This window comes from Cryptomeria japonica, chromosome 9 (assembly GCF_030272615.1).
Source record: "Cryptomeria japonica chromosome 9, Sugi_1.0, whole genome shotgun sequence".
In the NCBI taxonomy this organism is placed as follows: Eukaryota; Viridiplantae; Streptophyta; class Pinopsida; order Cupressales; family Cupressaceae; genus Cryptomeria; species Cryptomeria japonica.
Genome location: NC_081413.1, coordinates 157504818 through 157520231, shown reverse-complemented (window position 1 = coordinate 157520231; position 15414 = coordinate 157504818). Strand labels below are relative to the sequence as shown.

General features: G+C 33.3%; 1 protein-coding gene across 1 annotated transcript; it reads right to left on the bottom strand.

Moving 5' to 3' along the window:
• Positions 1-8285: 8285 nt before the first annotated feature.
• Positions 8286-14802, bottom strand: LOC131059644 (taxane 10-beta-hydroxylase-like). The gene is made up of 6 exons (XM_057992660.2): positions 14577-14802; positions 9835-10085; positions 9676-9734; positions 9005-9402; positions 8721-8908; positions 8286-8594 (listed from the first exon to the last, which is right to left on the bottom strand). The coding sequence occupies exons 1-6, from the start codon at positions 14800-14802 to the stop codon at positions 8286-8288; spliced, it is 1431 nt and encodes a 476-aa protein (XP_057848643.2).
• Positions 14803-15414: the final 612 nt, after the last annotated feature.

Below are 15414 nucleotides of genomic sequence, written 5' to 3'. Positions count from 1 at the left end.
CATTGTAGGTATTATTTGTAATCTTCCAATAATCATCTCCAAGACACTTTAAATGACACTCCATCCGGTCCTTCCATATAGTGTAATTTCTTGCATGAAATCTAAAACTTTCTTTCTTGAAAACATAGGTTGCCATCTGAGATCTCCTCAATAGGTCAATCTTCTTCCATAGGATCTAACTTTGATACCAATTATTAGCAACAACAATGAGGGAAGAGTGAGGGGGGGGGGGGGTTGATTTAGTTTTCACCAACTCTAAAGAATTTTAAGTATAGCTTCATATTTGATCAATTGCAACAAGAACAAATATAAGCACAATAACAACAACACACATAACACCAAGATTTTGACATGGAAAACCCGGTTAATGGAAAAACCATGGTGGGAACCTACCCACAAAAATATGATACTCTGTAGTATTATGTGAAAATATTACAATGGGGAATGCACATGCATTTAGGCACATTACCTAGATCTCACTTCTCAAATAAGAAACCCTAGAAAGGCTACAAACTTTAGGGAAGACTCACTAGCTTACAATAATTTAGACAATAATCCGGATTAGATGAACTGAAAGAATATCATCTCTAAATGTGTGATGATAGTTCCATTTAAGAACATTTGTCTTCCCCGCAACACTCTTTTCTCTATACTTCTCACCAGAAGATGAATTCTCTTATTCACTCATACACCACTCTCTGATAATCTAGACACAATACCGATCAGAAAATTAAATGAATATGACACCTATTTATACAAATCATCAACCTTGACTACAAGGTCATCTCAACCCTTAAGACCTAATTACAAAATTACATCACATGATACAAAAATCAACCACTGGACCAATACAATGCCATAGAATTATGAAAACAATTTGGATAAATCACATCTTTTGTTGGATTAGAGGAACCACCAACATTCTCTTGAAATAAGCTATCCAAATTAGGCTACATATCCATAGTAATTAAACCTTGGGAAGCCTTAATTGTACAACTTATTCTCATGGGAATATTGTAGGTAGGACTAATAGTAGTAAAACTCATGCACAAAGGAAGAAAATTTGAATATGAAATTGAAAATTATGATTAAACAATGCAAAATTTTGTAAAAGTGATTGATTAACCACTTAATTAGGCAATTTTATTTGTGAATTTGAAAGACAAATACAGCTATGGAATAACATATCGAAAAGATCAAATTTAAAAAATTATGCAACCCACAAATAAATATTAGAATTATAAATTAGGGTTTTTTAATAAATTTAACCAATAAATTTATGTAATTCAATTGAAAATGAGATCTATTAGTGCGAATTTGAGTTTTAAATTGCATAAATAGTCAGATCTAAAATAATTAATCCAAACTAGACAACCCACAAGTTTAATTTTAGAATTTAAAAATTAGGGTTTTTATGAATGTAACCTCTAAACTTATGAAATTCAATTGAAAATTAAATTTGCAAATGTAAATTTAATTTTAAAAAAACATGAGCAATTATATTTGAGAACATAAATTGGAATTAAGGGTGTATGATGTTGAGTTCACCAAAATATAATGTGAAAAATATTAGGGTTTCACCCAATGATGTAGTAAAACTAATAACATTTTTCTTAGGGACCATGGAATTTGATAAATCTAAGTTAATAGGCCAAGATTCTAATCATATTATAGAGATTTTATATGTCACTCTTCTTTCCCTTTAAATTGAATTGGTTAGACTAATGATACTAAAATTAGGGTAAATCTATGCATAAATTAAAATAATTGTGCATAAACAGTGAGCTACAATCGTTAAATGGAGCCACAAACCTAGATCTGAGAAATATGTGAATGTATGGATTTGTTCCTAGAAGGTCACCTTGAATTGTCAGGAACAAAATGCTCGTCACTTTGGTACTTTGAAATTTTCACCGTCCAAAAGGGAATCTATTCATCTCTGAGAATAATGTCATTCCTAAGAATTGAAGCTCTATATTTTTTCATGCACACAATAAAGAAGGGAAAATGGTTGGGAATAGGGGTTTGCCTTAGGTCAAACTTGGGTTTTAGAAGTAGCAATGAAATAGAATTGAAATGTAAATGAAGTACTGTAATGGAAATGATTTCCATTTGAGAGAAACGCTGAAAATAGCTGAAACACTAATGATATACCTTTTATGAAGTTTTGTTTGTCTTCACAAGGAATTACTGTTTCATGTAGTCTTCATAAAACATAGAACATGAATGTAATCTCCAATGCTTGAATCTTGACTTTACTTTTGCTCCAATGCTTGAAATAAGATTGATTGCTTCCTTTGTTGAATTTGAATGCTTAATTTCTTGATCGAACTCATTAGGATTGAATGAATGTATATCAAAAAGAGAGGGGTAGACCTCTTTTTATGCATGCTTGGTTAAAAAAAATTAACTTTTTGACATGAGACGACATGTGATCTAGGTTCTTGCCCATTTCAAGTTATTATTTTGAGGCCCCAAAATAGGCCCTAATTAGGAGGACCAAGGCATAGGCACTCTATTCCCTAAGGACTAGGGCATGGGAACTCTAGTATTGACCAATCAGGGACTTCGAATTTTGGTGGAGAAAGTGGAGATATTGAAAATATTGAGTGTGGTGCATGGTGTGAGTAGAATCAGGGCTCCAATCAAGCCTCAAGAGATGAATGCTAAGGTGAGGGCCCAAATCAAGACAAAATTGTAAGGGAGTATAATTTAGGATTCTACAACGCTTATCATAGGAATGTTCCATTGGTGTTTTAAAATGAACCTAGCATTAGATGTGGATGTTTTCACTTTGTATAATGTTATCATTAGTGAATCATGGTTTTCATATTCTTAGATAGAGCATTGCATAGGTAGTGACATTAGGGAGCTCACAGAGGACTTAGTTTAGGTGAATGATTAGCTTATGCTTGTGTTATTGATTTATTAATGAGATATTAATATAATAAGAATTGTTAAATAAAAAATATTGCTATGTTTATTTAGTTAGCTTCTTGTTGCTATCTAGGGTTCCTTAGCGGGGTGTTACATAGATTGACCATGTAGGCAAGAATCAAAATACCTTTTTCAACCCTTATAATTCCTCCCCCTCCTACCTAACCTAGATTATTTTTATAAGAGCCACCAAAATTAAATTTTAGCTATCTATTGTTGGGGGATGGGGGGTGCAAAAATCTAGCATAAGTTAAGGAAAATTATTTAAAATATTTGAAATAAAATAAAAATATATATGTAAATATATCATATAGTACACCTTTTTTATTTTGACATCTTATGTTTCTTGTCACTATTATTTCGTAGTCTCATTTTTAAAATATGTCTACTCTATAAAGAACTATCAAATGCATGCTATAAACCACTAACAAAGCTAATTGGAATAAAGGAGATTGATTTTTTTATGTTAGTGAAAGAATCCTTTTATTTACACTCACTCAAATGGTAATGTATCAATGTGAGAGATTCTCTACTAAAAAATTCCAAGAACATCTCGTAACACAAGATCCACCTTCTCATAGTTCCTTTCTAGGTTTTTTAATCCAGTGTGTAAAGACAAAGAGTGCAAAATGACCCATTTACATCCTCTATGCTATCTTTACTTTTTTGTCTATTTAAATTTTCATTCAGTTTCTTCTTTACATGACCTCCCACATGCCCTTTTTTCCTTATCATGCATTTGAGGGGGCACCATCTTTGGTTACCACATATACACAATTTCTTCTAGCCAACTATGATACATTCTTCAAGGATTATGTGTGTGTGTGTGACACACACAAACACACATATATGTTCAAATAATGCTACTATAATAAGAATGCAATTCCATCTCAAAGAAATGAAAAATATACACACTTCAAACTATGCATTGATTAATTTTTCTTATACCTAAAATAGTTAAATTGTCATTCTAATGATAACTAAATAAGTTCTAATTTATAATTAAACTATTTAATATCCCTTCTAATATTGATTGAGTAAATCAATCAATCAAGACCTTTTATTTGAGTTAATTTTTCACCTTAAATAAATAACTCTTAATTTTATATATTCAAATTCATCAAGCACGTTATTAAAATTTTTTATAAATAACTATATTTATTTAATTCCTTACAATTTTCACTTTTTGAATTTCAATTAATTAACTTAATTAATAATTTACATAATTTCAAAATATTATTGATTAAATTAATGATTAGTCACATTTAAGCCCAACAATGGGTATAAATGGACAAAAGAGAATGAAACGCTTAACATAATCCTTAAGGGAGAAAAATGTTAGAAGATATTTAAGGACATAGAGAATGACAATTATAAGGATGGGAAAGTTTAGCTAGTAACATGATGTGAAATAAATAATTTAGCAGCAATAGAAGGAAAGACCCTAAGAAGAATAAATTAAAAATGATAAGAAATAACTAGAAACAACCACTAAAAGGGAACAAATATTAAAAGAAGAAAATAGATTTTGGAGTCAAAGGAAGAAGATGAAGGAGCATATCGATGTAAGAAATTACATCATCAAATATTTAGAAAATTAAGAGAATTAATATAAGAGGAGAATAGTAAAGAAAAAAGAGGCTACTTTATAGAAGGATTCAAGGAGCTAAAAGATATGGTAGTTTTGATTAGAAGACAAGAATTACTACATCAATTAAAGTAATTTTATCAATATTGGAATGAGTAGGATACTCATAAACTCCTCCAAATTTGATTTTTTTAATATACATTAAATCTTGTGAATTATATTTATAAACTAAACATTTCAATTATTGATGTCTACTAACATAGTAACAATTACAATTTTTTGGGGGTGGGCAAAGGAAATATTGGGCCGGGTTGCTGTGGGGGAGTGACGAGGAATCATTTGGGTTTGCTGGTCTCTACGATGATGCTCCCTTTGGGCACCCAGACTAACCATTTTAAGGAGGCCACCGCTTCCTACATAGGGCTACACATGGCGAGCAAGGAGGGGTTCAAACAGGTCTGGTTGGAGATTGATTCGCTTAACATTGTCAAATGCATTAAGGGATGTACGGTGCCTAGCTAAAATATTTCAAACTTAATCAAAGATTGTCTTGAAATGATAGGTGGCCTAGAGGATTTCAAGATTTTGTACATTTTTCGGGAAGGAAACAAACTGATAGATCAATTGGCTAACTTGGCAGTTAAATGGTGGAGAGGAGAGGAAACTTTCCTGAAAACCCTGTGTGACCTGGCAAGAAATGATGCCAAGATCTTTGGGTTTTCCAATTAAATTTATGATGATAGATTATGATGGGATGGGAGCCCTTGGGGTGGTATTTCAAATTATTACCACTTTGAGAAGTGTTAGATTGTTAATTTTTCCCTGTTTATGGTTTGATTTCCTCTTGGTTTTTTTGGAATCTTTGATTTTCTCAAGCTTCAGAATGGGAGGTGAGAAGAATAGGTTTGAACCCACAACCTATGATAAGTGCTAGAAGAACAAGGAGGTTTGGAAGGAAATTTCTGATGGTAGGATGGTTCCTTTTTTGGAGAGATTGCATGGTCATTCGGCCATTGTTATAGAAAGATTTGTTAATGGTTGGAATAAGGGTGTGATGACTACCTTTGGTGCAGAGTTTCAAGTTGATGAAAATTTGGTTGCAACTATTACTGGTCTGGATATGAAAGGCATAAAATTCTATAGAGATAGGAAGTCGAGTGAGGAGGCTATTGCTGCCTTTTATGATAAGGAGAAGGAAAGACTAAGGGTTACAAAAATGGCAGACAATGGATATAACAGGAAAGAGCTGATTTCCCTCTGGGCTAATATGGCAAAATTCATCATGAGGCACATCACCCTGGATGGTAGATATGCTAGTATTTTCTCTCATCATTTTACTATCTTAAACCATTTTAGGCATGGTAAATTGATTTCCATTCCCTTTTATCTAGTTTTATCCTTGGAGAATAGTTTAGTTAAACATATTGAAAACCAGGATAACCATGTGATTCATGAAGGTCTTATCTTGTTTATTATGGAATACGCCCAGGCTCATGAAGTGAAACCCTCCCTCAAGGATAAAACCCATATTTCTTCTTCTAACCCTGATGTGCAGTTGGTTTCTGATACAAAGATGGATGAGGATGACAGTGGTATGGCCATGGATTGGCGAGATATCAAGGATATGGAGGACCCTGAGTATAGACCAAAGAAAGAATGGTAGTTCATGGTGACCTCGGGAACTAACAGTAGAAAGAAAATCAATCCTCCAAGGTGGGTAGCTAGTAAGGTCAAATCTAACAGCAGGAAAATGCAAGACCTTGAGCCACCCACCAAAAAGAAATCAAAACTTACCAAATCTAGTGGGTCCAAAGTATTGGACCATGAGATTAGGTTGGACATCCCTATCAAGGTGGATGATGAGAAACATGGGCTTGAGATTAAGGAAAATAAAGGTAAGATAAAGGAGGAGACGGTGATGGGAAATCTTCTATTGGAGGTTACTAGAAGTCAGGAGAACTGTTGGAAGTGGGTGGAGAAGGAAATTTGATCCCTAAAAGATGGGATTAAAGGAATTGTTGACACTTTCGCGGAATCCCCTGGGCCCAATAAATATAAGAAGGTCATGAGTATGATCTAGAAAATTTCTCAGGATGTGGAAACTATGAAGGTTAACCAAGAGCTCAGAATTGAGAAGCTGGAAGAGGATGTGAGTGAGATCAAGGAAAACCTAAAAAATCTAGTGAAAATCAATAGGCAGACAATGAACAATAGCATTGATGGTTTGGAAAAGATTAATTCCATGGTGACTGATTATAGAACCAAGACCATCGCTAGTGACCCCTCCCATGGGAGAAAAGCAGAAAAAGATTGCTTCAAAGGGTGGACAGAGTGCTGCTGGTGGGAAGATTGGGTCCGTGTACTAGAACTAGGAGCCAAAGCCAGGACTAGGGAACCTCTAGATTCTTCATGGAGGACTTGGAGGAAATTAATAGGAGTATTATTCAGAAAAATACTGAATTGATGCACTCTCTTAGCTGAGTGTGTGGTCCTGTTTTTTGGTTCAACTTTTTTTGTTTGTTTTTTTGTTGTCGATCTATGGGGGGTTTGTCCCCTATTCTACTTAGTTTTTCGGTCTGGTTGGTTGCTGGCCTTGGTCTGTAATACTTTGAGTTTCAGGTCCCTATAAAACTTGTTTATCTTTATCAAAAGTAATTACAATTTTTTCTTATTATCATGTTTCAAGAGGGGATGGATAGTATCTAATGGATTAATTTGAGAGAAATTAATTAGATTTTTACTCAACAATTTTTAAGGTTGCTATCCATAGAAACATCAATTTCAATGAAATCCTTATGTTTGATGGTCTAAACAAAAGAAATCAAAAAGTGTTATCCTAATTACTAAGAATAAAAACTTACTATAAATAGACATAAAAAAAGATGAATAAAAGACTAAGTTATATGATTAAAGAATAAGTGCCGAATGAATGAGAGTCTAAAATTAATATACCATAATACCAAAAATCTTATGACAATCACATGTAGAAATCAAAATTTTAATATTCTATTTTCTCTTTACTCTTGTGTTGCCTTCACCAATTAAAAATATAATTCTGACTTCAAATCAGGGTCATGTGAAAAATACTTTAACTTCAATGCTTAATGTCTTTTGTCTTATGTTTTCTCTATGTGCAATCTAGTAGACAACTATTTGATATTTTAATAGAAGAGTGACTTTGATATCATGTTGTACAACTATTTGATATACACATATTCATCATAATTTTAAAAAGTGGTGAGTTCAAATGTGTTGTTATTGATTACTCTTCTAGAATTGTTGCTTGGATGAGATATGTTGTTAAAAGAGCTTGACTTACATAAAACTACATCATTTGCTATTATATACATATATTAAGATTTTTTCTTCAAATAAATACAAAATAAAATGAAAAATAACTTACAGATACGAATTCCACCATGATAATTTTGTTTAAAAAATAACCACAACAAAAAATTACAAAGATTCAAAATATAATAATAATTCCATATAACTGGAATAGAAAGTTACAAACATTAAAAACAGTAACAGTGATTCTATATAACTATATAGATCATGGATGTTGTATTAGAATAAGAAGGAAAACTAAATCTGATTTGTCATCTTCATTTCATAACCTTGCATAGGAAATGTATTGACAAATAATTACTATAACTCCTCAAGGACAAAATCCAATATTTAACATCTAAATAATATAACTATTTCTATAGTTCTATTACCACATCTATTTTCATAGTTTTGAGGTAGACCTCCAACTAACTTAGGTTCTGGGGAAAAGTTTTATGGGAAAACCATTGGCAGGGAGAGCAATAATTGGATTTGTCATTATTTTTTCATATGGGTCAATGGCACTATAGAATTTGAAAGTTTTCACAAAATGATGCACAAACAGTAGTATTTCCATCTTTGCAAATTCCCATCCTGGACAAACTCGTCGCCCTGCAGCGAATGGTAAGAAAGTATAAGGAGCCAAATGCATGCCTTCCTCTTGGAATCGTGATGGCCAAAACTTTCGTAGCTCAGTAAAATAATCTTCATTCATATGCGTGCTATAAACTGTCCATAAGATCTGTTCATAATAGACAAACATTGAAAACGTCATTATGCTAGATTTAAGTTTGTGATTTAAAGAAGAAAAAAAAATTCGATTGAAATGAACTTATAAAACACCCTTTGAAATCAATCTACGGCTCACTTCCCATCCTTTTGGAATTGTATAGCCCTTGCAATCAATATCAACGATGGCCTCGCGAAATGTTCCAAAAATTGGTGGATTCATGCGCAATGTTTCCTGAACAGCTTGCCATGTGTATTTCATATCTTTGAGATCGTTCCAACTGATTTCTTCTCCATCTTTTATATTCAACATAATTCTCATTTGCTCTGATATATACACTTGTCAGACATTAATGATAAATATTAACCTTAAAAAAATAAAAAAGAAAGAGAGAAAAGAGCAGATGCTTGTGTTTCACATACCTTGAACGATTTGTTCATAGCAATCAGGATTGGAAGACAGGAGTTTAAAAAGCACAGTAATTTCTGAAACTGTGGTCTCGAATGATCCATGAAACAAAATAGTAAAATTGTCGAGAATCTCCTTGTCGGTGAGTGGATTACCTCTTTCATCTTTGAAGGTGATCAACACAGAGAGTAAATCATAATTCCTAGACGCTTTACCTGAGCTTAATTCGATTCTTCTCTTTTCTATTAAAGAAGAGATAATTTGATTGATGATGGAGCATGCCTCAAGCGCTCTGCGAAAACGAGTTCCCAGAAAATCGAGCGGAAGAGCCAAAGATCCAGCAAGTGCAGTTTCCATGAGCTGATGGAGTCGCATTCTTTGAGAATCTGTTAGGCTAGCAGAAAATAACAATCTGGAATCTTTGTTAGCAGCAGATAGAAAAAAGAATGGAAAGAATGGCAATCTGAATATAATTTGTATTCTAATAAAAAAACTGTACATTCAAAATAAAATAAACAAGCAGATATAAAGAGGAGGCAAAAACAGTTGTAAACTATTATACAAAACTGCCGGAATAAAAAAACCTAATAAATAAACTAATGAAAAATTAATCTAAATAAAACTAAACCCGTGAAGAGATATTAACATCCCCCCCTTAAATTGAAGGGGTTAAGCCGAGCATTACTCTGAACTTCTCAAACTTTTCTCTGCCCAAAGCCTTGGTAAGAATATCTGCCGGTTGATCTGTAGTGGGGCAATATTTAAGGTATATGGTGTCATCTTTCACATAATACCGAATCAAATAAAACTTTGTATTGATGTGCTTGGTGCGATCATGAAATACTGGATTTTTAGCAATTTTGATAGCAGATTGATTGTCATTGAAGAGTGGAGTTGATGAAATCTGTGGTGTCTGCAAGTCTTCAAGAATTCCTCGAAACCATAAGATTTCCCGAGTTGCTTCAAAGGCGGCCATATATTCAGCTTCGAAAGAAGAGGTAGCTGGAACAGATTGCTTTTTAGATCTCCAAGAGATGAGAGCAGATCCAAGATACATTAAATACCCGGATGTAGATTTTCCATCTGTAGAGTCACCTGCATAATCGGAATCGGAATAGCCAACCAAAGAAAATTTATTTGTCTTGGAGTATTTGAGCCCATAGTGCTGAGTACCTTGCAAATAGCAAAGAATGCGCTTGGCAACTAACCAATGAGTTTCTCTAGGTTGTTGCATAAACCTTGAAAGAACTCCAATAACAAAAGAAATATCCAGATGGGTAGTTTTAGCATAAATCAAACTACCAACAAGTTTCCTATAGATAGTTGCATCAACCAATACTGAAGGGTCATCTGAAGAGAGCTTAAGATTTTGCACCATAGGAGTACTAAGGGGTTTACAATCAGCCATGCCAAACTTATGCAAAAGTTTACCAATATATTTTTGTTGGGTGATAAAAATAAAATGAGGTGTTTGAATTACCTCAATACCCAAATAGTAATGAAGATGGCCCAAATCAGTCATATCAAAACCTTGCTTCAGTTGTTCTTTCACATTTTGAATATTATTCTCATCAGGACCAGTGATAAATAAATCATCCACATAAACAATAAGATAGACAATAATCTTATCAAGTTTTTTAACAAAAAGTGTGGCATCATCAAATTCAAAATGTTGAAAATTCAACTTTAAGAGATACTCAGTAAGTTTTTCATACTAGGCTCGAGGAGCTTGTTTCAAACTATATAATGATTTGACAAGCTTGCATACCTGATGTTCTTTTCTATTGACTACATACCCATCTGGTTGAGTCATATAAACTGATTCTTTGAGATCACCATTTAAGAATGTTGTTTTAACATCCATTTGGTGAATTTTCCACCCATATTGAGCTGCAAGGGCCAACAAAGCACGAATGGTGATCCATTTTGCTATAGGTGCAAAGGTTTCATCATAATCTATCCCCTCCTTTTGAGCATAACCTTTGGCAACAAGTCGGGCTTTGTGTTTGTCAAGTGTACCATCTGCTTTATATTTATTCCTAAAAATCCACTTGCAGCCAATAGGTTTACAACCAAGTGGAGAATCAACCCACTGCCATGTGCCATTTTTCAAAAGAGCATCATACTCATCTTGCATAGCTTTCTTCCATACTGTAATATTTTTGGCTTCATTATAGGATGATGGTTCAGAGTCAATTATGAGATTGAGTTCACCAATGGCCTCCAAGTTATCTGCACTATTGGTTTGAGCTTGGAGCCTTGCTTTGTAAGAGCTTCTTGTACTTGTTTTACCTATTTCATCAAGTCTTAAATCTTTCAATGTTTGTTGGACTTGTTTTGCCCACTTATGAGAAGACTTTGGTTGCACAAAAGATGTGACCATTTCATTACTAGATGTTGTATTAGTGGTTAATAGTTCAGAGAGTTCAAGCTCATCATGATGGGCTTCTTCTTGGTCATTTATTGATGGAGCAACGTGAATTAGATCACTTGGAGATATAGATTCTATATGTGGAATCTCACAAGAGTGTTCTATTAAAGGAGACAAATTTGTAATTGTATCAAGCTATTTGAATTTACATTCATCATTTTCAGCAATGCTGGAGGTTTCAACAAATACAACATCACATGTAATAAAGAAAGTTTTGTTGACTTCATCATACAACCGATATGCTTTGGAAGATTCTGAATAACCAAGGAAAATACACTTAATACTGTGATGCTATGACTTACTTCTTTTGTCCTTGTTAATTAAAGCATAGCAAGTGGAACCAAAAATGCGAAGATGTTGAATAGAAGGAGGATATCCAAACCACACTTCATATGGAATAGATTGGTGTAATGCAGATGATGGAGATCTATTACAAAAATAAACTGTAGTTCTTGCTGCTTTAGCGCAAAAATGTAATTTGATTCCTTTAAAATATAACATTGCACAAACCATATTCATGATAGTTCTATTCATTCATTCAACAACACCATTTTGTTGAGGAGTACCTGAAATAGTAAGATGATGTTGGATCCCATTTTGACATAGATAGTCCTCAAAAACTAGAGAAGTAAATTCTCCACCATTATCTGTTCGAAGAGTACCAATTTGAGATTGAGCTTGTTTTTCAATCATAACACGAAACCTTTTAAAAATTTCAAAAGCTTCTGATTTTTGCTGCAAGAAATAAATCCAAGTCATGCCACTGTAATCATCAATAAACAACATGAAATACTTAGATCCTCCCACAGAATTTACTGGTAAAGGCCCACATAAATTAGAATGAATAAGCTGCAATTTTCTTTGTGCTCTCCAAGTGGAGCGAGGAAAAGAATTTCTATGTTGCTTGGCAAGAATACATGCTTCACATTTTTCAATTATTTTAGGCAAAATAGGTAAGCCATCAACACCATGCTTTTGCAAGATATAAATGTTATCATAACCAATATGGCCAAGTCTTGCATGCCATAAAAGAACAAGAGATAGACTACCTTCTTCAGTAAGATATGCAAATTTTTTTAAAAAGAAGTGCCATTTAGTTTTAATAATCTCCCATCCTCACATCCAGTGAATACAATTTGATTATTTGATTGTTTTCTAACAACAACTTGCACATCTTTTAACAGAATAGAGTAGCCTTGTTGTCAAATCAATACTAGTGATAACAAATTACATTGCAATTGAGGAATAAACAATACATCATGAAGCACAAAATCTAGAAGATTAGGCAACTTAAATCGAACAGTTCCTTTTCCAATAGGTTTGAAACTTGATTTATCAGCTAAATAAATTGGACCACATGCACTTTCATGAAATTCCTCAAAGTAATCACACCGAAATGTCATATGTTGTATGGCTCCAGTATCTAAGATCCAAAAATCATACCATGAGGAGTTAGATGCAAAGTCAAAAATAGAAAGCACATATTGATCACCATCACTATCACAAGCAAATTGGGCTGCTCCTGGAATTTTATCATCTGAATGTTTATCATCATTATAAACTTTTGTTTTATCTTTTTGCTTAAAAGTATTTTCTTTAAAACTTTCTATCTTATCCCATGACAACTTGCATTCATGTGCTTCATGACTTTCTTTTTTACCACATCTTTTACAATATAAATGTTGCCTATCATTTTGATTATCATTTTTCCTCCATTGACCTCTACCTTTGCCTCTATCATTATAACCTCCTCTTGAAGAGCTCTTATCTAGAGGTTTTTCTTGGTGAACAAAACAAACATTTTCATTAGTATTATCTATTTTCCTTCCAAAAGTTTTTTCACGTTCAACCAACTTTTCAACCAATAAATCAAAAGTAATGGTTTTCAATTGGTTACTTGCTTGAAGGGACTCTAGATAAGTAGAATGTGTTGGAAGGAGTGCTTTAATAAAAGCAATGAGATAAATATCAACTTTCCCACCAGCAGCATAAACATCTTGTTTTATGGCTCTAATTTCAGAAGCCAAACTCATAACATCACCATTTTTCAATTCAAGATTGAACAATTTTAATTATAACTGAATAAATTCTAATTCTGAATGAGAATCAAATAATTTTTTTAAATTTTCAAGGGCTTCCCAAGCAAATTTGCATCCCTGTATATGACGATATACATCTCCATTAACTGAAGCTCTTATCAAAGCCAAGGCTTTTGAATTTTTATAATTCAAAATTTCTTTTTCTTTAACATCTGTTGGTTCTGTAGGTTGGGTATCTCCATCACATATTTTATACCATAAATCATTAAAAAATTAATGTATTTTCCACTTTTTTATGCCATTCCAACCAAGTATCTTTTCAAAATAAATGTATATAGAATTTGCAGAGTTTGCAAATTTATAGGATTGCTCAAAATCTCTTGCCAAACTTTACCAAATATAACAAGATATAAAATTCTTGTACAAATAAATAAATTGATTTCACCTTAACCAATTTTTGTTTCCGTATTTTGATTCTGTAGAAAAAGCTGCAATCTTCAAATGCTTCACATAAAAATATACTCCAAACTCCAAAGCTCTAATACCACTGTTAGGCTAGCAGAAAATAACAACCTGGAATCTTTGTTAGCAGCAAATAGAAAAAAGAATGGAAAGAATGGCAATCTGAATATAATTTGTATTCCAATAAAAAAATTGTACATTCAAAATAAAATAAACAAGCAGATATAAAAGGGAGGTAAAAACAGTTGTAAACTGTTATACAAAACTACCAGAACAAAAAAACCTAATAAATAAACTAATGAAAAATTAATCTAAATAAAACTAAACCCATGAAAACAACTAAACCCGTGAATAAACTCCCTCACCAAAAGAACCATCTTTACTAGATTTGCAATGCCCGAGGGCCCATAAATCGGGCTAGAGCGGCACGGAAGGCGAGATGCTTCTCTCCCCTTTGAATCAAAATGGATTCCTCTCCCATCAGTTTCATGAAGGACTTGGGCCATGACACCTTCACCAGCTTATCCTCGTTGGACAAAACTAAGCAGTTTCCAGCGGGGCTACACACTACTACCGTTGGATGCCCGATCAGTGATGTCTTGAAAACATCACCGAATTTCTTTACTCTCTCATCAAAAAACTGTTAGGGCTTGCCTGATCTAAGCGCCCGCAGGAATTGTATCGATTCCCCAAGCAGATGGAAGCCTAATGTTCCTGGGGGAATTTTAAGCGAGGTTTGACGCTTCAAGCGGTTCAGAGAGAGAAGAAGAATGCCCACAATAACAGAGACTGTAATAGAGAAAAATGCACGCAAAGACTCCACCGCACAAACATCCCACAAATTCAGAACTCTGAATTTTACAAAACTAAAAACATCCATTTCGATTATTAGCAGAGAGATTACCACTGATTGAAAGAATGAAAGACGGTAGAAATAACGGGCGTTATCAGGGATTGAAGGTTACTATTTGATGGTCATATTCAGTTCGAGATTCGCGTCTATCCTCCATTCAGATTAAAAATATATTCATGTGATTCATGAGAATGTAATCAATCTTTTATTCTTTTTCATCAACGCTATTATCAATAAAAGTCTAGATATTCATGTGATTGATGAGAAAGTAATTTTATTCTTTTTCTTCTAGGCTACCATAAAAAAAGTCTAGATCCCGTGCATTGATTAAACTATGTGATGTATTTTCCATCCGAATATGGATCGTTCGTTTTGATAATATAATCCCGAATTCTCTTAGTTTATTCGGGTCCCCTCTCACATTGAGACTCGTCGCCCTTGATTCATCGCTTTACTCCATTATTTTAGACCGTCCTTCGATTCATGGATGACTGCTGTAATTTTTATTATATTTATAAAGATAATAGAGTTAAATCAAGAGCCTAATATTATAAATTAAGAAAGAGAATTTAAAATGTTTGTGAATTGTTTGTGAGAGAGTGCGCATTTCATTGATTTTGATATTTTATGTTTTTTGTC